Genomic DNA, 24,013 nt, shown 5'->3' with positions numbered 1-24,013 from the left:
ATGTCTTAGACCTTGTGTGAGTACTGGTGTCTAAGCAAAATGCTGTCAGAGGTCCTAATGAATAATTTTTCATGAGTTGGGTAAACATTAATATGGAACATCAAGTTTACACATGCAATGAACAATAATTGTCTTGTTTCGGTAATCTGTGTTCTTTAGCTGACTTAATTGCTCCCATCTTCACTTTGACACACGTTTCCACCTCTCAGGTTGTCAGGAACACTGCCTATAAATAGCTTTGGACCATATTTTTTTTTGCTTTTCTTTTCAGAGAAAGTGCTTCTTGCCTTAGATAAGACATCAGAGAGAAAGCAGAGCCTTAAAGACTAAAAATGTTTCCCTAGAATGAAGGGTTAGAAATCCTCAGGACCCCCTTTCAATTGACACACATGATTTAAGATGAAAGCACCTGGAAATCTCCCCCATCCACCCCTCCCCCCAAAAAACAAAAACAAAAAACCAAAAAGCCAATGCTTCCTGCCTGTGGAACTAAGACCCTTTGATTGGTTCAACTTCAGTCCATATCCAGCCAAACAAAGCTGGTGTGTTAGTTTTAATATCTGATTTTTAAAAATAAAGCCAAACTAAAATAGCCATTGCGTTTAAGAGAAGCTAAAATTTGAGGTTATTCACTGATATCTTCTGAAAGCCTGAGATTTTAGTGTGGTTACTGAAAGGCCAATAAAGTGGTCTTTCAAGGGAAGATGATTTGAAATGATCATTTACCCTATTCCTTATCAGTCAAATAACAGAAAAGAAAACAGTATTTTTTAGCTATAGAAAAGAAAAATAAGACTTGGATAACCTAATGACTCTTAACACTTATAGTCATACTATAAGGTGTGGATGACTGAAGTTCATGCTTTACTTGTGTGGTGCAACTGTGTTGTAAATAACTTGAGACATTGACAGGGTTCTTGCCTCAATGGGCTGTCAGTTTAGAAGTACCAAGGAAAGATGGAAGGGATGTTCCCACAATGAGCAGGTTGAGTAGTGAAGCTTAAGTGCTTTGTTTAACAATTTTCTTGGAATTTAGCTCTTGTCTTCATGCTAATTTTGAAGTGGAAGCAAGCGGTCTCCTGGATGTGGTTCAGAGCTGATACTGTGAGGTCAGGAAGAATTTCTCACCAATGTTCAGGATTGCACTTTTTGCTATCCTTAAAGTTCAGTTACAGGCCACTGCCAGGAGCTGGACTCCAAACTTGGTGGACCAGTGATTTAATGTGTGGTTGTGTCTGCATGGTAGTCCTACTCTCTTGCTACTGTTTTTTCATTAACTCGCAATGGGCTCTTGTTTGTTTAGGTTTATGTAGCCTCAGTCTGCTTTTCCATTTGGATATTGGCTATTTTAAAATTTTCTTGGCTCTTAGCAGTGTAGATGCTAGAAGTCAGACTGACTCATAAACTTTTCTCAAAGCCCATTATGTATCCTGGTGTTATTTCCTTGGCTTCATGCATTGTTTATGGGCTTTGTACTAAAACAAAACAATTAACATAGCTACGGCACTGAAAAGCACAGTATTGTAGTACAAATAACTGCTTAACTAATTTTTTGAAACTAGCTTGCAATAAAAGGATGCTAACCTCGTAAAAATGAGATTGATGTGAGGAAGAGAGACGAAATACATAAACCAGTGGCTTGATGGTGTTAATAACAAATACTTACTTATTTATAGAGCACCTTATAGTAAATTCTCAATGTGCTTTACAAACCGCCTCAGTCTACTTTAAATTACTGTCCAGGATCTGACTTTACACAATAGTTTAGTTTATATTCTTAGCAGAGCTTAGCAAATAAAAGATCAGCTTAGTAACCTATTTTGAGTTTGAGGGTTTAGCTGCAGACATCTGCTCTCTGGCCGTTTTCAAGATGAGAAGGCAGAAGGCGTCCCAAGTTCTGCTAGAGGTGGGAACTGGGAATAGAAATAAGACCTTCTATGGCTGCCATCAAGGATCTTTAGTAGCTTTTTTAATTGGCCCTTTTAACCAGGCAGACTGAACTTTTGTGGCTCTCTTGGGGCTAGTGATGTGTACAGGGAGAAGTGTCTTCAGAAGTATTGGCATGAGCATTGTATTGGCAATCCAATGGCAACACAGCACACTGATATCATGATTTGGGTTCTCTGCCTCTCAGGATAGCTGGGCTGCGAGCATAGGAAATGCCTTACTGTAGTCTAGTCACCTGCTGTGGTGATGGGTGGTGTGTTTTTTGAGCCATATTCCCCCCACTCTGAGCAGAAGGAGACCGGATTGTAAGTTCCCCAAGGCGTGGTCCATAACTGTGCGTTTGTATAGGGCCCGTAGAGGGGCTCTGATACCGAACGGGGCCTCCAGCTGCAACTGAAATATAAATAATGTCCGTGGCACAGGGCTGCTAGGGTAAGTTTGGAAGACCTGGCAAGAGCACACTGGAGAGGAGTACTCAAGCATTACAAGTAAACTAACTGTAACTTCATGTGCTCAGTGCATATTTGTCACTAAATACATTCATGCTGTTGGAATAAATGTAAATAAATTCTGCATTAAACCACTGAAGTTTCAAAGAAAATCAGACTGTTTTATTTACTACTCTTCTGTCTTAGGCCCAGTCCTGTGCTAACATATGCAGGTGGTCTCAATGAATTCAGCAGGACACAACCCTCAAGTGTCTTCAGGACTGGAACCTCTCTTCTGTGCTGTAAATCCCACTAGACTGGAGCCCTACCTCCCTTGAGCAACTTGCTTGGATCAAGTGTGTCCCTGTATGTCTAGGCAGTGTGTTTGTGTATGAGATGAGGGAGGGTCAGCTCAGACCTGAACCTTCATGAATGCTGTTGGTTTTCCACCTTGTGAAAGAAACTTACTTTCTCACGTCACTAACTCACTTCCCAGTAGAATGGGTTGCTTCCTTTGGCTAGGTTAACCTTCCAAGGAAGTCTAAAGCACAGTGTTCCCAGCCTTTGTTGCTATGAAGAGTGAGGCCATATCTGAGATTTGACCCAGGGGCTTCATTTACTGCTAAGCCATCACTTGATTTTTTCATTGTAATTAACTATTTTGCTTTCTGTTACCACTCAGTTATTTGAGTGATCTGACAATTGATATAATTTGCTAGCTCAGCCATAGTGAAGTGGAACGTGAGGTTTCCTACTGAAGAACCATCACAGTAAGGGTGTGAGAGAGAGTGTAATGTGAAAAATATGTGAGGGAAATATCACATTGCATTAAGTGTAAATCTTTGTTTGAATGTTTCTATACCACAGGTTTGACAAATAAAATGCTTATCCTCTGAATTTGACTTGAACCCATGTACATAACACCATCTTAACAATTAGTGACTAGTCACGCCATGGTTAAAGCTCTGTTCTCATTTAGTCTTTTAATTGAGCAGTTTGAAACACTTCAGCTAAGTGGACAGGCCAAACCCAGGCCAGGCTAGAACAGTTTCTGACCATGCGTCAGGTATATGTTTTTTAACCCATTTAGCATGAGACGTGTTATAGTTTAAAAATCTCTCTCAAATGCTCCATGTATATGCTATCTTTAATGGGATAGTTACAGTTATTCCAAACTGGAATGGTGGTTTATCATGGTGGCAGACCGGGGAAGGGTCATAGCTGCTATTAAAAATAAGAAATTGCACCAGCATGATGAGAAAACACATAATGGCCTTTGTGAATTGGAGTGTTCTGTCCTGGCTCTTACTGCTGTCTTCCAACTAGTTAAAGCAGGCTTACAGAGCAGTACTTGTTTGCATACTTCCAGATTTCTTTATTCGGATGAGGTTCAGATTGGCCCAGAGACTGTTATGACAACACTTTACACAGCTAAAAAATACGCTGTCCCTGCACTTGAAGCCCACTGTGTGGAGTTCCTAAAGAAAAACCTCCGAGCAGACAACGCATTCATGCTCTTAACCCAGGTACGTTCTGAGGCTATTTGCATTTCAAGTCGTTTTAAACAGGTGCAACAGCTTTATATTATCTAGGATGATAAGGATGTTTTGGATCCGCACAAAAGAGGTGGCATGGCTTGAAATGGAATGGCTTACTGTGCTCTGGTGTATTGTTTTAGTCCAGAATTCTTGCATGACTAGCAGGAGTTCTCTTGTTAATGAAGAATGATGTAGTCCTTTAAATAGTAAAGCATGAATCGTAAGTGCTTATACCAATTGCTGTCACTATTCCAGAAAGAACTTTTTTGGTATGCCAAGTGCCTTTTTAATGCCGTGATGATGAGACAATAGTAAATTGCTCTATAACGAGAGAACTTTACTGGGCTTCATCCGCCTGGAACAAGTGTTGTGATCTAAAGAAGTGAAACTATAAAGTATTCACTTGTTCAAATTTAGGGCAACTCCAGGAGTTAAATATTCATTGTATGAAGCCCACTGGCAGCCATCTAGAAGGCCCTTTCTTTGAAGGCCTTCTTTATAATACCAGAATCCCCCCACTTCTGAAGAATGCAGAAAGCGCTCGGCCTTTTTCTCCTTAGGGAAGGAAATGAGAGGTAAGATGAAACAGTTCTTTGTTGCAAGTACCTGGATGGTGGCCTTTTTCCTCGACAAGTGCCAGCTCGGCTCTCCACTGCAGGTGATGTGCAGAGATGTGGAACCTGTGGATAGTGGTGTTGGGTGAGGCTGTGTGACCCTGTCAGTGGCCTTGTGAGGCTGAGCTGGGGCCTCAGCTGTCATTCTTTTCCTTCTGACTGCTCCAGACAGCAAATCAGCCTTTAGTGGGTCCTTCATTATACCTGCTGATTTATTTTGGGAAAATTAAGTCTTTCTGCATAGGAGGCTTTTCATTATAACTGAAAAAGTTAATATTTATAAAATTCTATGCCAGCTTTTAGCCCATCAGGAATTTTGCTCTTGTTTAGGGATCTGAGCCTTTCCTGGGCCACTAAAGGCCTTTCTAATCATGGCTGAGGACAAATCCATGAGTTTTAAACCATAGTCCTCCTGTGATGGCCTCCCTGCATGTTCTGGATAAACACACTGTTTGTTCTGCTTCAGGGCAGGGCATGTCTGACTGCTGTTCTGTGCAGGTCTCTTACCGGTCACACATACAGTGGGACAGCCACCTTAAACAATGGAGATAGCATCGCTCTTCTAGAGGAATCAACATTAGTTTCCCTCTGCTGAGTTGGGAGCAGTTATCATAGGGGATATATGCCTTAGGACAGCCTGGCGCTGAGGGACTTGACCAGATTGTCCCGTGCAGGAGGCTTTGATGTCAGGAATTGTTAACTTGCTCTGTGCTCCTGTTTCCTGAATCTAGCACTTAGTTGGAATTTGGACTTCCAACTATTGCACTTAGGTCCACCTTAGCAATGAGTCATGATGTTGGCCCACTGAGTCCTTGCGGGGCTCTGCTTCCCAGCATTGCTCTTCAGAGCAACAGAAAAAGAAAGTTGTCTTCACTCTGGTCATTTGGTTACTGCATCAGTGTCTGGCCCTTCATTGGTTCCAGAATCTCTGGTGTTTGCTGTCTCTGGTGCCTCAACATCTGGAACATCAATGTGAGTTGCTCTGCCAGGACTGCTTCAAGTTTTGGTTGCCTCTTGTCTAGATACTCTGGTTCTGGGATCTCTGGCACTTAATGCTTTGGCTTTTCATGTCTTGGTAATGGGCACTTAGGTGTACATCATTGTCCTAGTGCTTGATTGCTGAGTAATTGCTGCTGCACTCCTTGTTCTGTTCTCAGTGCTGGTCATGAATAAGGGCTGTCTTTCTGCATGCCCTCGTAGGTTGGATCTGTTTTCTTCTTCGAATCAGAGCTTCCTCTTATTACATTTTCCCCATACTACACTCAGGTCAGGTTGGTACTAGGACGTATGGGCCCCTAGATTCTACCTCACTGTCTGGGATATGGCCTGATATCCATTCTGAGATGCTTTGCCCTGATCACCTCAACTCAGGTTATGTTGTACCTGCATCTTGGCTCCTGTCTGATTCATGGATTCCTCTAGGGATGAAATAATAGTAGAAGTCATAGGGGATTAGCACCCTAGTCCTTTTGGCCATTTGGGCTAAGTTGCCTGAGGTCTCCAAGACCAGAAGTCATTGTCCTGAGCTGGAAAGAGACTTTTTTGTTAGAGCTGTTTTCAAAGACTCCCAGCTTTGTCAGCAGCTGGCCCCTCATCTCCCATTTTTTCACTGAATGGGAGAAGGAAGAGATTACAAACAGTCCATCTCAAGAAGACCTCTCATGGTAGTCTTCATGTAATGATTTTGTGTCAACATCTGGCTCCCCACTGGATAACTTCAGAGATTGCCAGGGTAGGATAAAACTTGGTCCCACAGTAATTTCTTCATTTGGAGCTATAGATGTCCTTCTGCAGTACAGGAGGAAGGGATTCTGCTTGTATTAAAGTCTCAGACACAAGATATTGGGTACCAAAGTGTCCACTGTCTCAGCAATACACGAGTTACTGAAGTTTCAGATGGACACATTGGCTTTCCATATTCCTTTTTCCATGTCCACGAGATTGGTTCCTGGCACTTGGCTTAAAGCACCCTTCCTACCTTGTGATCCACCTAGGTGATCAGAAACATCTTCCATTGTGTGTGGGAGACAGTAATCACTAGTCTCTGTACTTTCCATTCACCGTGCATTGCCCCACAGGCTCTTAAAATGTCTGGCAGTACTGGCAGCCTTTCTGAGAAAAACAGGCATATTTATGTGGAGTTGCATCTCAATGACTGGCTGATAAGAGATTCCTGGCTCCAAGGCCAGGTCCAGTCCTTTAGCCTGGGAATCAACCTCAAAAGTCCATTTTTACCACAGCACAAATAGTCTTGAAATGAGAGTTCCAGACTTTAGATTTGCAAAGGTATGTCTCTTACAAGACTGGTTGCAAATAATTCTCTGGTCCTAGAGCCCCACTTATCCTCAGGCAACTATGATTTGCATCTGTGACACTCTTGATCAGATTCTGTTGGAGATCATTGCGGGGCTGGATGAGATGACCTAGATCAACAGGAGCTTGAAAATGCTGTCAGTGTAGCTGAACCATCTGTTGATGGCCAGCTGTCTCCATTGTTTGTGCTTCATAGTTGACCGTGATGATGTGCTGGTGCCAGATGTGCTTGCAAATGTCAGTGAGCCATGAAGAAAAGCAGAGCATGCTGCCAAACACCAAGACTCCTGTAAGTCTGATATGAAGCGACCTAGAGTGTTTCAAAGCCTAAGATGGCCAGGACTTACCTGCATCATTGAAAGTGCTGGCACGCAGGCCTTCCAGTGTGCTTAGCTGGGTTGCTTCACCACTGAATTTGCTGAGTCCCTATTAAAGCAGCAGAGGGATAGCTGTGTTAGTCTGGATCTGTAAAAGCAGCAAAGAATCCTGTGGCACCTTATAGACTAACAGACATCTGTTAGTCTGTAAGGTGCCACAGGATTCTTTGCTGCTTTTATTAAAACAGGGAATTCTGCCATATTTCAGTTTTCTGATGCGCTTGAGGTCTCAGCATTTGAAGCTGGTGTTACTAAGTTCTGTCTCAGAAAGCCTTGCACAAGTCCGAGGCAGGAGGCACCTAGAAAACCAGCTTCTCCTTGAATGCAATCCTGTCTAAGCTCCTAAGTCAAAACACCTTTTTAGCCGTTATTTGTATTACGGTAGTGCATGGAGCCCCCAGCATGTTGTGGCACAATTGTGCCACGAGCTGTACGTATTTAGTATGATCCGTGCTCTGAAGAGCTTAGTCTAAATAGAAAAGACAAAGCATGGAGCATAGGAAGTAGTCTTCAAGGTGACCTCTGCTTATTCCCACGTGTTCTGAATGACTCCAAGGATCTTGATGATAGTTATGCTAGGCATAGAGGAGGGTGGTACCAGATGGATTCAGGATGTTGGTGCTACCCATGCTGGGCACAGAACGACTCTGGTGCTGAGTCTTTGGCATTCAATCTGGACACCTTGGTGCCACTTACGCTGGGCATAGAGCCACTCTGAGTATTTCCAAACTCTAAGGAGGACTCTTGTGCGACCAGACTTAGTCCACTTACACTATTGTGAATTTCCTTACTGTAAGAAAATCAATCTGTTTACACCTCTGCAAACTCTCATGTAAACAAAGTGCACTGGCACAAAGCAGAACTTGCACGAGTGCAGGTTGCTTCAGTATGTTACTGGTTTCACTTTGCATCAATGTGTTGTGTCTATATTATGGCATTTTCACTTGATGTAATGACATTGGTGAAGTTGTACAGTGCAAATTTCATTCATGTAGATTGGCCCAATTTACTCAGGCACTACCTTCCCCCTCTTCTGAGGTAGCATTCTCAATTAAACTTGCTCTCAGACAAAGGAAGCCCTTGTATAAAGGGCTTTCTTCACATTATTTTAAAAACATGAATCAAACTAAATGTAACTTGATAGAGTTCACCCCACTGTCATCTAACACTCTGAACCTGTCTTGTCCCTGTCTCTGCTGCCTACACAATTATCGTTAACATGGTGCTAGTTAACAGGACTCTTCAAAGTCTCTTTCTAACTTGAGGTAACTTTTAAGTGAAGATGTATTCAGCTAAATTGGAGCCGAGTTTTCTTCAAGTTTGTGTATTGTCACTCTTCCTTAACTAGCTGTGAAAGGCTAAGCTATGTTGCCTGTGTCGTGAATTCATTTGGCTTGCAAACTAGTGGTAAATCCAATCTTTGGAGAAAGATGCTTTAAAATCATTATTGGCTGAAAATAAGGAATCAAAAACAACTTTTTCTTTGCATTAATGATGGATGCTTCATTGTTAGGCAAGACTCTTTGATGAACCTCAGCTGGCCAGCCTGTGCCTAGAGAACATAGACAAGAACACATCAGATGCCATCAATGCTGAAGGGTTCACAGACATTGATTTAGGTAAGCTTTTTTTCCTCTTTCTGCAGACCGTGTAATCTAAAAGTCAAGCTTATAAAAAAAGGTTTCTTGTGGTTTTGGCCCTAGCTGTCTAGGGCCAGCTTCTCAAGGGCTGGAACTGACAGTTCTTGGGCTTAATCATATAGGGGCAGGGGATTCTCAGCAGAGCTCTTAGAACTAGACACTGGCATTCACATCCCGTAGTGCTGTGACACTTTGATCTCTGGGGCCTGTCCTTTCTGTTGGTGTTGGCTGGTGGAGGGTGGCTTTAACATACCCTCTGTGGGAGGCGTTGGCAGCGTTTTGACGTGAAACAAGGTTCAGGTGTTAAATATTTTTATGTCCAGAGACATTGTAGTCTGCACGTTTCATAAATGGAACTTAAAAGTCAAAATATTCACTTTCTATTGCCAGTGGGGTAAACAGTCAAATTAAGGCATGGATAATACAAACTTTTTGGCTCTTATCCTGTTTGTGTTCAAGTTTGACTTGTAGGTAACCAGAAATTCCTTTTACTGCACACTAGTAAATGTATCTACTCTGTAGGCACTGCTTGCTGTTGCAGTGGCATGCCTACTTGTGGAATTACTCATCTGGTTGTGGGCATACAGGGCTCAGGAGCAGCCCTGCATTTCTGAATTCCGACTCCTTTCCTCACCTTGGGATTCTGCATTGGGAACTTTGGCCACTTAAAAATCAGGACATACGGGTCAGTGCCTAAAGTTGTTGCTGTCCTGCCTTACAGACACCCTGGTTGCGGTGCTGGAGCGGGATACCTTGGGGATTCGGGAGGTTCGTTTGTTTAATGCAGTGGTTCGCTGGTCGGAGGCAGAATGTCAGCGGCAGCAACTTCAGGTGATTCCAGAGAACAAGCGGAAAGTACTGGGCAAAGCGCTTTCTCTTATTCGCTTCCCACTGATGACTATTGAGGAGTTTGCAGCAGGTAACTGAATAAAGGTGCTTCTGGGAGACCTGGTCTCCACTTTCGAATCTTAGAGAATCAAGTATATGTACAAAAAAAGGATTTTCATAGAACATCCTAAACTGCTCAAAATACTTGTTAGGTATTTGTTGTTGGACATCAAAAGCTACAGGTACATCACACAGCTTATCAGTAATTCAGTTTTAAATATCCCATGAAGAGCCTAAGAACAGTAGCTTTCTAAAAGTTAAGTCCTGTTGCCTCTGCATATTGTGTGTTTTACTATTGAGTATATGAAAAAGGAAATGACATATCATTTAAATAGGAATATACTTTTTCTGTTTCCTCAAAAGAGTAGACTGCAAAAAGTGCTAACATTTAATATTGAACTGTGGTGGTAATGGTGGTGTATCCTATTCCGAAAGGTGACCTACAAAGGGAGGAGGTGTTGTAAGCCATTCAGACTTTCATCATAAAGAAACACAAGAATCGCTTTTCTGCGTCCTCTTAACCATAGAAGGATCGGGAATATCTAGTGTTGGCATCCCAGTTTTGCCAATGGACTCTCCAGAGTAGGTGCCTGGAATGGAAGCTTTCTCAGCCCTCAGTTGAAGGGAGAGAGGCGTTTGTTGTTTCACAAATAACACTTTCCCTAAGCCTCCATCAGGAGTGCAAGTTAAAGATGTTCCCTTGGTTTAAACAATCTGACTAAAAACGTCTTCCTTTTTCTCACTTGTCTCTTGTGATTTTTCTCAGAGGTTCTCCAGTCCTCCAGGGAGTAAAGTCAACTTGACATTTCTAGTGGTTTAAAAAAAAAAAAGGCAGAAGAGTGCCATTTAGAAACATCTAGAGATCACCTTTCTACATTATAAAGAAGCAGAAGGGGGCACGAACACAAATTTTATTTTGATAGGTCCGTTCTAAGGAGGGGGTGGCTTCCATTACTTGATGATGAATTTCGATCTCTGAAAAATCAAGGTGATGGTAATGACAGACACAATAACCAAAAAAGTGTATAATGTATATTTAAAGAGACGAGTATACTAAAAATCAGCAGTAACTGCCATGCTGTCTGTCTCCAAACTGACTTGGATGTTGTCTGACATGCTAACCCTTTTGTTGGTCAGAGATTCAGTCCATTCTCACTGAGTGGCTTAATCCTGTTGGTCTGCTGTACATGTTCAGTGGCTTTCCTCCACCATGAAGTTGATATCCATGGTCACAATGTGCAGTTTGTTCCTCATGTTTGAACCACTGCTTAGTTGGGTACAGGATTGTTGCATCAATTCCAGATCTGATGTAGCATCTGGTTGACTAAAGAAAGCATGTTTCTTCTTGACAGGGTCAAAATTCTCATCAGTAAAAGCCAACAATTTCTGCCTGTTCCGTCTTTTCCCTCTGGAAGATGCTGGATTTTTCTTTCCCTTCAGACTTTATGGATGACAAGTTATATAGGAGGCTTGCATGGGTTTTTGGTGTTCCAGGGTGAGAAGTTTCACTCTAGGGAAAGCCAGGACCTCTGTTCTGCGGTCTGTTATGACTGCTTGCTTGAGTTGTGGCCTCTCCAATAGCAGGGAGATCACTGTTACTATCTTGCTTTGAGATTACATATAGCAAATGTTCTTCCAGTGTTCATTCCAGTCTTTAAAATATCCTAACAATTTATACTATCCAGCCCCTCCTTCAATAAGGATGAATAACTTGGATTTGCTGCACTTTTGTCCTCTAAACTAACACTGTCAGAGCAAGGCCTCTTGCATCTGTCAACCACAGTGGAGGTGGGAAAATGGAACTGGTAGCCTAGATGAGAGGATTTTGGAAGCTATTGGTTTCAACAAAACCATCTTATAGTTTAGTATAGAAAGTGGAGATCAGCATAAATACACCTTGGCTGGCTAACAGGTTTGCCACACACCTATCCCCTTAGAACAAGTAATTTGAAACATTCCAAAACCAGGAATTGTGGCAACACTGGGTATGTTTAGACATGATCTGCTTGCAGTAATTTTTTGCTGATCAAGGTGTCTGTAAAGCCATTTAAATGTTAATTTAACAATACATATTTCTTTAAATTCTATTTCATCCTTGTCTCTTGCAGTCATGTGCCATCTTACACCTGACTTTCAAGACTATTTAAAGGGGCACAGTTAATATAAAAGTCACTAAATGTAACCAATCATAGTTACAAAGAACACTTAGGATGACTAACTGGAAAAGAGGTGGAGATTTTTTGTTTGTGCATTTGACAGCAACTTTGTGTGTGATCTACTTCATTTCTGTGTGTTAGCTCTTTCTCACTCGTACACAGAAGTTTCTTTGAAACACAGGACCAGCAAAGCTACTTCTGCAAGGAATTAGTCAGGACATACTATTTAAAGGGTGCTTTGGCACAACAGGAACCATTCAATTAAACTTTTTGAAATTGGTTGAGTTCAGTGTCCCTTTAGAAGGAATGCCTAAGATGACTGTACAGAAAGATGAGAGGAATTTTTTGGTTTTTAGTTTTCTGTATATGGTTACTGTTTAACTATAGTCCGTTTTCTTTGTCTGTATGAAAGATGCATACTGCAACAGGAATAGAAATGTGGGGTGTGGTGGGTTTTTTGTTTTTTGTTGTTTTTTTTTAAAGTGGGAACAAAATCCCCCAGAATGGCAGGGAGTACACAGATGTAGTGATATTAACTGAAACCATGTCCGTCTCGACAGTTAAAATGTGCTACCTTTCACAGTGATAGCATCTTTTTAATATCTGCATCTCTTCCTGCTGTACTTATCCCATTACATCATCCCATTCAGGGTCTTTACAGCAGAAGTAATAAACTAAATGAGTGTAGATTTTGTAACTGTCACATAAAATATAAACACAGATATCTCAAAGGGATAGGGTTGGGAAATTAGCTGCATGCCGTTGATATTCTTAAATGTTTCCGGTAGAACCCAGGCAAGTGGAATAAGTAACAGCATGTTAGCTGTATGGAAGTGTGCATTTATAATACATGCCAGACCAGCTGCTGACATGTAGTCTCACAACATGTCGATGTGCAGGTAGAAAGCAGCCACGTGTACTGCGTTCAGTGAAGCTGGCTTACTTTCCTGAGGGAAAAGTATGTGTCTCGTTCCTTGTGTACATTATGTAGGAATCACCTACTTGTATTCTCAGCATAAATTTACCTTCCATTGTAAAACTTGCAGCAATTTTTGATTTTTTTTTTTTTTTTTTTTTTTAAGTGTTGACAGCATTGCTCTCTGTCTGCTCCTTTGCAGGGCCTGCCCAGTCAGGAATTCTGACTGACCGGGAAGTGGTTAGCCTGTTTCTCCACTTCACTGTCAATCCAAAACCCCGAGTGGAGTTCATTGACAGACCACGCTGCTGCCTGAGAGGGAAGGAGTGCAGCATCAACCGTTTCCAGCAGGTGGAGAGCCGCTGGGGGTACAGTGGGACTAGCGACAGGATCAGGTCAGCTCTACTGCTAATTCCGCTGCTCATCTGTTACTGTTCTATTGAGCTTTGAGTGGGCTTAAGCCTGGCCTACACTAAAATGTTCTACCAGTATAACTGTTGGATAGGGTGTGGCTTTCTTTACTGGTATAAGCCCCTAGCGTGCATGCAGTTGTGCTAGTTAAGGTGCTCTATGCTGGTATAACATAATTTGCTTCCAAAACTAGAATAAGCTATATCTGTATAAGCTCATTTATAACTTGTATAATAACTATGCCCACGTTGGGTGGTGGTGGAGAGTTTGCTGCTTTAATTACATCTGTGTAGCTTAAAATGGCTCTGCTTTCTAGTGTAGACACACTTTAAATGCACCCAGTCATTCTTTTTAATAGACAAGAGTCTGATACTTACTCTGATTTTTTTTCCTGCAGCCTTATGGCCACATCATGGCTTGTCTTTGGGTGATTCGACATGTTGATTCACCAGTGCTCTGTTAAATCTGTGGCAGTTACCTGCTGCACTAAGATAAGCACCAGCTTTTCTACTAACATCAAGCTAGTTTCTGTAGAACTAACTTGCTGTAGATTCATAGATGCCAGGGCCAGAAGGGGCCATTGTGATCACCTAGTCCAACCTCCTGCATGGCACAGGTCAGAGAACTGCCTCAGAATGAGAGCCTCTATCTTAGAACCACATCTAGTCTGATGGAGAATCTATCACAACCCTTGATAAATTGTTCCAGTGGTTAATTTCTTAACTGTTATAAATGTATACCTTATTTCCAGTCTGAATTGGTCTAGCTTGACCTTCCAGCCATTGGATTGTTAGACCTTTCTCTGCTAGGCTGAAGAGCCCAGTATTAAATATTTGTTCACCCTGCAGATACTGATTGACTATAATCAAGTCATTCCTTCACCTTCTCTTTGTTGAGCTAAATAGAGTCAAGATGCTCAATCACTGTAAGGCAGGTTCTCTTATCCTTTAATCATTCTATAGATTCATGCAAGGTCATTTTAATGGGTACAGCGAAGTGAAGGCTGTATCAGTTAAAGGCTCCCCTTACTGATTGCAAGCATTGTTGCCTAGTGGTTAGGGCAAGGCACTGCAAGTCTAGCAGAGCTGGGCTATTCCCATATTTGCTGCTGACTTGCGGTGAATATAGGACTGTTTAATTTGTGTGGTTTAGTTTCCGCATCAGGGTAAAACCTTGTGCTGGAGAGGCTATTACAGCAGGAAACTTTTAGAGCAAAGATCTAACATTGAGAAACCTCTTGACAATGATCTGTCTTTGAGTTAAAGTTGTCTAACTTACTTGAACTGCTGTGCAGTTTTGATATGAAATATTTTACACTGCTTGCAGATCAACTTTGAATGCGCCCTGGAGGTGCTTTGCAAACACATGTTAATGTTGCAGCTGTTGTCTGACGGGGTGAGGAGGTGGTGTTGAAAATGGGGTATCCAATTTTGATATCCAGGGAGGAGTGAGAAGCAATCTAGTGTTTTGGCAATGGGAAGGTAGTTGAGGCTTTCTGGACTGGGGAAGGAGGATGTATTTCATTTTCCTCCTAGTTTTGTGGGCATGGGATGGGGGAGTGAAGATAACTTATGAATAAGGTGGGGTGTGTGAGTTTTCAGTCTGTTCTCTACCCAGGCAATCTTGACAGCAGCTAGCTGCTCACTGCAAATACACGGAGCAATTATGCACAAGTACATTAACTTAATGATTCTGTTTCAGTGATCAGGTGCACAGTATTTAATGTTGACATTTAAAGTATTCTTATTTGGCTTCAGTGTTAATCTCATTGAGGTGAGTAGGAGCAGCTTATCCTTCTTGGCTTTATTTTCAACCTCTCCAGATTCCGGAAGACCCACTGCATCGGCTTCGGTTCACATCTTGGAGGGTGTCTTTGCAGTCCTATGGGCTAGAAAATTCATTGTTTTTAATGAAAGCTCACTGTGACAATGTACATAGCCACCTAATCCTGTTCTGTGTGGGGTCAATCTGTGTGTTAATGATGCAGCATGAATTGCTTATGGTGGTTTTAGGGATACAGAATGCAAAATTCTATTCTCCTTTAGTGCAAATCATTAACTATCAAGGATCTGATAAGCATACTTAAAATACAGTACATAATTCACTAAGTCTTAGACCTGAAAACAAACTTTGAGCTAAGGTCACTATGCATCCTCCTTACTTGAACAGACCAGCTTGCCTTTTTGTGCCGACCTTCCCTGTTAATGTCTCTCTCAATCTTACAGGTTCTCGGTAAACAAAAGGATATTTGTAGTTGGGTTTGGACTGTATGGATCAATACATGGGCCGACAGACTACCAAGTAAATATACAGGTATTAAACTTTCTCTTTTTACTGTGCTAAACGTGCCCATTATTTGCTGCCATATAAATCTTGCAGGTAGTGCTCAGTGAAATATACACCAAACTTCTCAACTATTCAGTTACCTCTTTTTTATAAAAAGATGCCTTCATGTTTTATAGAAATACAAGTTAGCTCAGGAGGGTGAATAAAGGGACACACTGGGACTAGGAGGAATAACTACTTTCATAATCCTGTTTCTCTGTTCTGCTATAAATTGCATCCATTGCTGTGGTATCTCAGTGCTGCCATGTTGGGAGTTTAGTGCTCATAAAAATGTATAATCTGACCACACTGAGACAATTCAGGTGAACGTTAGGGTTAGGGAAACAAATGTTTACACAGGCTAGTCCTTCGAGTGATTGCGTGTCATTCCACTCCTGATGTGCATGCATCCTTGCGTGCAGTTCTCAGGAAGTTTTTCCCTCAAGTAATACCTGTCGTAGCAACTTGAACGCTACTGCGTGGTGTTTAAAGGGCCCACCTGTCCCTAAGCCCTCTCAGTTCCTCCTTACCACTCGGGATTGTCCTTGGAATTGCTTGACTGGCCTTAGCAAGTGTTCTGTGTTCATTGTAAATTCATTGTAGACAGTTTCCTAGATTCATAGTGACAGGTTTCAGAGCAGTAGCTGCATTAGTCTGTATCAGCAAAAAGAACGAGAAGTACTTGTGGCACCTTAGAGACTATCAAGTTTATTTGAGCGTAAGCTTTTGTGGGCTAAAACCCACTTGATCGGATGCATGCAGTGGAAAATACAGTATGAAGATATATATGTATACACACACACCGAGAACATGAAACACTGGGTGTTGCCATACTAACTATAAAGAGAGTAATCAATTAAGGTGGACTATTCTCAGCAGGAGGAAAAAAAACAACTTTTGCAGTGATAATCAGGATGGCCCATTTCTATCAGTTACAAGAAGGTGTGAGTAACCGTAGGGAAAAAAATTAGCATGGGGAAATGGGTCATTACACAAGGTAAAACCTATCCACTCCCAGTCTTTATCTAAGCCTGATTTAATGGTGTCAAGTTTGCAAATTAATTCCAATTCTTCTTCGAGTGATTGCTCATATCCATTCCAGTTAGGTGTGTGTGCACCGCGTGCACGTTCGTCGGAGAAACTTTTACCCTAGCAACACTCGGCGGGTCGGCTGGGCACCCCCTGGAGTGGCGCTGCCATGGCGCTGCATATATACCCCAGCTGACCCGGCCACCCTTCAGTTCCTTCTTCCCGCCCGTGTCGGTCGTTGGAACAGTGGAGTGTGGCTTAGCTGACCTCCACCTTCCCTAGCTACTCGTAGTTCTTATTCTCGTTTTCTAACCATAGTTCTAGTTGTTTGTTCTTATATAGTTAGTTAGATTAGTTATAGTTGTAGTTGTTAGTTATAAGTGACTCGGCGGGGTTTGGGGGGTAACCCCTGCCCCGCACCCGGTGCTGGAGCTCATGCCTGGCTCACCGGGCTTCAAGCAATGTGCGGCCTGCCATAGGCCGATGCCGACAGGAGATCCCCACGACTCCTGTCTGAAATGCCTCAGGGAATCGCGCTTGTCCTCTAAGTGCCCAATTTGCAAGGCTTTTAAGCCGCGAACCAAAAAGGAGCGGGACATTAGGTTAAGGCAGCTCCTAATGGAAGCGGCGCTAGCGCCCTCGCCTTCAGCACCAAGCACAAGCCAGCAGGTGAGCAAGGCCGCCCCTACAGTACTGGGCACCGTTGGTATGCCTAAGGCTTCCCGGCACCGGCCGCAGCCAGCACCGAAGTCAACTCTACGCCGCTCCCTCTCCCTGAGGTCGAAGACGGCGAAACCTCAGACAGGCTCGACAACACCCGCGTCGCAGCCAGACACAGCACCTAAGTCGGACCGCCGGCACCAACACCTGCCGTGGCACCGCCTAAAGCGGCACCGTCAACTCCAGCCCTGCGAGGGCCGTCGAGTCCGGCGCCTGGAAGCTCCCTGGCACCCGCCGTGGTAGAGCTCACTTTGCCGTCGACTCCAGAGATGTTCTCTGCGGCGAGAGACTTGATCGCCATGATCGATCCAGCACCGCCCTTACCCCAGGCACCGCCGGTGCGGGTACCACCTTCCATGGGCAAGCCGTTCCTGGCCAGACCGTCGTCTCTCAGCTTGGCGGACCAGCACCGCACAAGGTCACGATCCCGTGGACGCTCCAGATCGAGACGTCGCTCCTGCTCCCGGCACTGCTCTCAATCCCGGCACCGCTTCCCACAGCACCGGTCGAGCTCATGGCGCCGATCAACCTCAAGGCACCGGTCGATCTCAAGGCACCGGTCAGTCTCTCGCTCCCCATCCTGCTACTCACGGTACCGCTCCAGCTCCCGGCACCGTCACAGACACCGTTCCTCCTGGAACAGATCTCGCCATAGGGGCTCGAGATCCCAGTCGACCTCCCGGCACTGAGCTGGTCGCAGGTCCCGGTCTCGCTCTCGGTACCGCTCTGCGTGCCGGCACCGGTCTCCACGGTCCCGGGGTGCAAGATCAGTTGGCACTTCAGCGTCGGGGTTTTCTGCTCCTCCGTGGCCGTCCAGACAGACGTCCATCTCCTCGCAGGCAGACAGCTACTACGACCGGGACCGGAACACGGAGGTGCCCACGGGGGTCTTTCAGGATGCACGTCCTCAGGATGCCGGGCCTCAACAGTTGTCCTTTTGGACACCCTGGGCGTACCATCAAGCCCAGGGTGCTCCCCTAATCCAGGCCCACTCTGCTGCCTCGGAACATCGGGCACCAGAGGCCACCATCTCCCGCCCCCCCGCGGACGAGTCGGAAGAGCACGTCACCCATCCTCCGGACTCCCCAGGACAGCTGGAGCAGGAACCACCCCAGAAGCATGGGGCTATCCAGGACCCCCTCATTCCCGGGGTATCTTCCTCCTCTTGCCCGGATGAGGCTGTGGCGGGGACCTCTTCTTCAGGGCCTCCGCCGATAGACCTTAGGGCCCATCAGGACCTCCTTCGAAGGGTGGCTCTTAATATCAACCTCCCGGTGGAGGAAGTCCCGGAGGTCGAGGATCCTGTTGTGAGCATCCTGGCTGCGGATGCCCCGACCCGGGTGGCACTGCTGTTCATTAAAACCATCCAGGCCACTGCTGACACTCTCTGGCAGTCTCCAGCCTCCATTCCACCGACGGCTAAGGGGGTCGAGAGAAAGTATATGGTACCCTCTCGGGGGTACGAGTACTTGTATGTTCACCCTCCCCCCTCCTCATTAGTTGTCCAGTCGGTCTACGAAAGGGAGCGCCATGGTCAGCAGGCGCCTGCCCCGAAGTCTACGGAGGCTAGGCGAATGGACCTCCTGGGGCGTAAAGTATATTTGGTGGGTGCCCTACAGCTCTGGGTAGCCAACCAGTGGGCTCTGTTGAGCTGATATAATTATAACACCTGGGCGGAGGTGGGTAGGTTCACCGACTACCCCCTCACTCACGCCAAGAATTTGCGGCGTTCATAGAGGAAGGCAAAAAAGTGGCCAGGACCTCTCTCCAGGCCTCTCTAGACGCGGCCGACTTGGCTGCCAGGACTTTGGCCTCTGGCATCACCATGAGGCGTATCTCCTGGTTCCAGGTCTCTAACCTACCTCCGGAGCTTCAATACACTATCCAGGACTTACCCTTTGAGGACAAGGGTTTGTTCTCGGAGAAGACTGATCCTCGGTTGCAGAGCCTGAAGAACAATAGTCGTCATGAGGTCGTTGGGCATGCATACCCAGCGTAGACCCTTTAGGCCCCAATCCCGCCGCCTGTATTTTCCGCCACGGAACAGACAGGACCTCAGTAGGAGGCGCGGGCGGGGTGCGCGGAGGCGCCAATCCGACCCCCAAGGGGGGCAGAGCCAAGGCCCCTCTAAGGCTCCGCCAGGGCCTAAGGCCAACTTTTGAAGGTGCGCCCGGGGATGGCGTACCAGCCTCAAGACAGGATCCTTCTCCCCCCTTCTCCGACTGCCTTTCTTACTTCCTCCTGGCATGGTCCCAGCTTACTTCGGACCTTTGGGTGCTGCGCATGATGAAGCAAGGATACCACCTCCAATTTGCTTCATCCCCGCCTTCCCGCCCCGCATCCCGGTCCCTCTTCAGGGACCCCTCTCACGAGCAAATCCTCTTGCAAGAGGTGCAGTCTCTCCTCGCCGCAGGAGCCATAGAGGAGGTTCCGATAGCCGAGAGAGGGAAGGGGTTTTACTCCCGCTATTTTCTAATTCCCAAGTCCAAGGGAGGCCTCCTGCCTATTCTAGACCTGCGGGGGCTCAACAAGTGGCTGCTCAAGTTGAAGTTCCGCATGGTCTCCCTGGGAACTATAATCCCGTCTTTGGATCCTGGAGACTGGTACGCCGCCCTCAACATGAAGGACGCGTACTTCCACATTGCCATCTTTCCACCGCACAGAAAGTACCTTCGGTTTACGATCAACCACCAGCACTTCCAGTTCGCAGTCCTCCCCTTTGGCCTCTCCACGGCCCCGAGGGTGTTTACAAAGTGCATGGCAGTCGTCGCCGTACACCTCCGCAGGCAGCAGATATGTGTTTCCGTATCTGGATGACTGGCTCATCAAAGGGACCTCTCAGACTCAGGTCCATCAGCATGTCAGCGTAATCATGGTCCTCTTCTCCCGGTTGGGACTGCTCCTCAACATGGAGAAATCCACACTGGTCCCTACTCAAAGGCTGGACTTCATAGGAGCAACCCTGGACTCCACGCTCGCCAGGGCTTACTTGCCCCAGGCCCGCTTCCAAACGATCGCCTCGATCATCTGGGGCCTGCAGGCCTCCCCATTCACCTCGGCTTGCACCTGCCTAGGCCTGCTGGGGCATATGGCCACATGCAGTTATGTCACCAAGTACGCCAGACTCCGCATGCGGCCCTTTCAAACATGGCTCCATTCGGTTTTCCGCCTGAGCAGGGACCCTATGTACGTCCTGGTCACGGTTCCTCCGAGCCCCCTCCGCTCCCTCGACTGGTGGCTGAATCCGTCCCTGGTATGCGCGGGAATGCTGTTTCAACCACAGCAGCCCTCGCTGACCTTGACGACGGACGCGTCATCCCTTGGTTGGGGGGCCCATCTAGGTCGCCTGCGTACCCAGGGCCTTCGGTCAGCCCAGGAGCTCACGCTCCATATAAACGTCCGGGAGTTGAGAGCTGTCTGCCTAGCCTGTCAGGCATTCCAGCAGCATCTTCGCGACCGTTGTGTTTCTGTGTTCACAGACAGCACAACGGCCATGTACTACATCAACAGACGGGGGGACCCGCTCGTCTCCCCTGTGTCAGGAGGCCATTCGACTCTGGGACTTCTGTGTAGCCCACCAGGTGGACCTAGTGGCGTCCTTTCTCCCGGGGGTCCGGAACGCCCTGGCGGATCGGCTGAGCCAGTCCTTCCTCTGCCACGAGTGGTCAATTCGGCCAGATGTCATACATTCCATCTTCCAGAGGTCGGGGTTTCCCCTCATAGACCTGTTCGCCTCCCGCTCGAACAAGAAGTGCCAGGAGTTCTGCTCCTTCCAGGTTCTCTCGCCGGGATCGATCACGGATGCGTTCCTCCTGCCCTGGGGACACTGCTTGCTATATGCCTTCCCTCCGTTTCCTCTGGTGCACAAGGTCCTGCTGAAGCTCCGCAGGGACAAAGCGCATCTGATCCTGATCGCGCCTGCGTGGCCCAGGCAGCCCTGGTACACCACCTTGCTGGATCTGTCAGTGGCCACTCCGGTTCCCCTCCCTTTCTTCCCAGACCTGATCACACAGGGCCACGGCAGGCTTCGCCATCCGGACCTGCGTGCCCTCCACCTCACGGCGTGGCTCCTGCATGGCTGAATGCTGCGGAGTTGTGCTGTTCCGCTCCGGTACAGCATATTCTCCTCAGTAGCAGGAAGCCTTCCACCCGCTCCACGTATTTGGCTAAGTGGAAGCGCTTCGCATGCTGGTGCACGACTCAGGGCATTACTCCCTTAGAGGCCTCGATTCCCACGGTCTTAGACTACTTCTGGTACCTTAAGCAGCAGGGCCTGGCGACATCCTCCCTGAAGGTGCACCTCGCAGCTATATCCACTTTCCATCCAGGCGAGGGTGGTCATTCTGTATTCTCTCACCCAGTGGTCTCTCGGTTCATTAAGGGCTGGAGCGCATCTATCCCCCCGCACGTCACCCTGCCCCCACCTGGGACTTCAACTTAGTCCTAAGCAGGCTGATGCAACCGCCCTTTGAGCCACTCGCGACTTGCTCACTCCTGTACATGTCATGGAAGACAGTCTTCCTGGTGGCCATTACCTCAGCCAGGTGGGTCTCTGAGCTCAGAGCCCTCACGATGGACCCACCTTATACTGTCTTCCATAAGGACAAAGTGCAGCTGCGACCTCATCCGGCGTTCCTCCCTAAGGTAGTGTCTGCCTTCCATACCAGCCAGGACATCTTCCTTCCGGTCTTCTTTCCAAAGCCCAACTCTTCTCGGCGGGAGCAGCAGCTACACACCTTAGATGTGCATAGAGCGCTTGCTTTCTATATTGAGAGAACGAAGCCCTTCCGAAAGTCTCCTCAGCTATTTGTGGCGGTCGCGGAGCGAATGAAAAGTCTGCCAGTCTCCTCCCAGAGGATTTCCTCCTGGATGACAGCCTGCATTCGCACATGCTATGACCTGGCTCATGTTCCCTTGGGATGCCTCACGACGCATTCTACCAGAGCTCAAGCTTCCTCAGCCGCCTTCCTGGCGCACGTGCCCATCCAAGAGATATGCCGTGCTGCGACCTGGTCATCAGTCCACACCTTCGCCTCGCACTATGCGTTGGTCCAGCAATCTAGAGATGATGCAGCCTTTGGTGCAGCGGTGCTCCATACTGTCACATCTCACTCCGACCCCTCCGCCTAGGTAAGGCTTGGGAATCACCTAACTGGAATGGATATGAGCAATCACTCGAAGAAGAAAAGACAGTTACTCACCTTTGTAACTGTTGTTCTTCGAGATGTGTTGCTCATATCCATTCCACACCTACCCCCCTTTCCCCCTTGTCGGAGTAGCTGGCAAGAAGGAACTGAAGGGTGGCCGGGTCGGCTGGGGTATATATGCGGCGCCATGGTGGCTCCACTCCAGGGCGCGCCCAGCTGACCCCCTGAGTGTTGCTAGGGTAAAAGTTTCTCCGACAAACGTGCACGCGGCGTGCACACACCTAACTGGAATGGATATGAGCAACACATCTCGAAGAACAGTTACAAAGGTGAGTAACCGTCTTTTCTTCAGTTTCTTGTTAGTCTGTTTTTGAAGTTTTTTGTTGGAGAATTGCAACTTTGAGGTCTGTAATCGGGTGATCAGGAAGGTTGACGTGTTCTCCGACTGATTCATAATGGTGTAGATAGCATAACATTAAGTATGTACTATGTGTTTTCCCCAGTTGGGTTTTTTCACATTATATGGGACTGAGGGATGCCTTGGTCCCTGGGCTTCAAGCTTGGTATCTCTTGCGGGAGGCTGAGGCCAGTGAGCAACTGACACTCAAGCTGCCGAAAGTGTTTCGGGGAAGCTCATATTCAGGGTTGTTGCCAGATCTGCAAAGACTTTAAGCCTCAGATGAGGAAAAAGAAAGCCAGGCTAAAGTTTTTGCTCGTGAAGGCGCTCTGTTGACTCGGCACTGGTCTCTGGCGCTGTTGGGAGCAGCTCCCCCTTGATCAGCAAGGGGATAATAGTCCTCCTCTGAATCGGAGATTGGCTCCTTTGTTTCCCAATGTTGGAACCAGTTTCACTACTCTCCACCAATCACTGCTACCTGGTTTCGAAGGTCATATGAGGCATTCCTGCTCTGTATTGTTGAAGAGAAGTGGGGAGTCTACTTGTCAGGCACTGCCTGTTCCTGGGCCCAGTACCAAGCAGCAAGAGGCAGTTCACAAGGACAGCTAATGAAGGAGCTGTGCTGGCCTCTTCTTCATCTTCTCCTGATGAGGCAGTCTGCTCAGGGGACATTTCACCTGCCCTTAATGATCGACAAGGTGAATCAAGAGCTGCGAAAGAGGGTGGCCTTATTCCTGGAGATCCTGGTGGAGGAGGTTAAAGAATCCTCACACCCCCTTGTTGACATTTTGACACAGCAGGGCCTTCGTAAGTGGCCTTACCTATTATTAATAAGGCAATTATGGACCCTGCTGAGGCTCTCTGGCAGATGCCCTTGTTCCTCCCCCACCTCAAAAAAGCGACAAACCTAAATATTATGTTCTGTCCCAGGAGTCTGAATGTGTCTGTTCTCATCCCCTCCCATCCTTTCTGGTGATATCCACAGCCAGTGAAAGGAACAAGGGCAACCCCCAAATTGGAGGGGACACACACAAATCTAGATCTGTTGGGTAGAAAAGTTTATGCTATTTGGAGACTGCAGCTCAGGATTGCCAACCAGCAAGTGCTTTTGGGCTAATATGATTTGAGTGTCTCTAAATGTTAGAGACTTTAGGATACAAAATGATG

General features: G+C 46.4%; 1 protein-coding gene across 2 annotated transcripts in view; it reads left to right on the top strand.

Annotated features, from left to right (window-relative positions):
• The window catches only part of BTBD2 (BTB domain containing 2), a 45,609-nt gene that overhangs the window by 11,984 nt on the left and 9,612 nt on the right, over positions 1-24,013 (top strand). For both annotated transcript variants that reach the window (XM_032788145.2, XM_032788153.2), the window contains exons 3-7: positions 3,745-3,901; positions 8,731-8,836; positions 9,579-9,776; positions 13,020-13,212; positions 15,454-15,541. In XM_032788145.2, coding sequence (XP_032644036.1) covers positions 3,745-3,901; positions 8,731-8,836; positions 9,579-9,776; positions 13,020-13,212; positions 15,454-15,541 — 742 coding nt within the window. The remainder of the gene's footprint in view (positions 1-3,744; positions 3,902-8,730; positions 8,837-9,578; positions 9,777-13,019; positions 13,213-15,453; positions 15,542-24,013) is intronic.

The sequence above is a fragment of the Chelonoidis abingdonii genome, chromosome 11, assembly GCF_003597395.2.
Source record: "Chelonoidis abingdonii isolate Lonesome George chromosome 11, CheloAbing_2.0, whole genome shotgun sequence".
NCBI classification, from domain to species: domain Eukaryota; kingdom Metazoa; phylum Chordata; order Testudines; family Testudinidae; genus Chelonoidis; species Chelonoidis abingdonii.
This window is presented reverse-complemented; position numbering and strand designations above follow the sequence as displayed.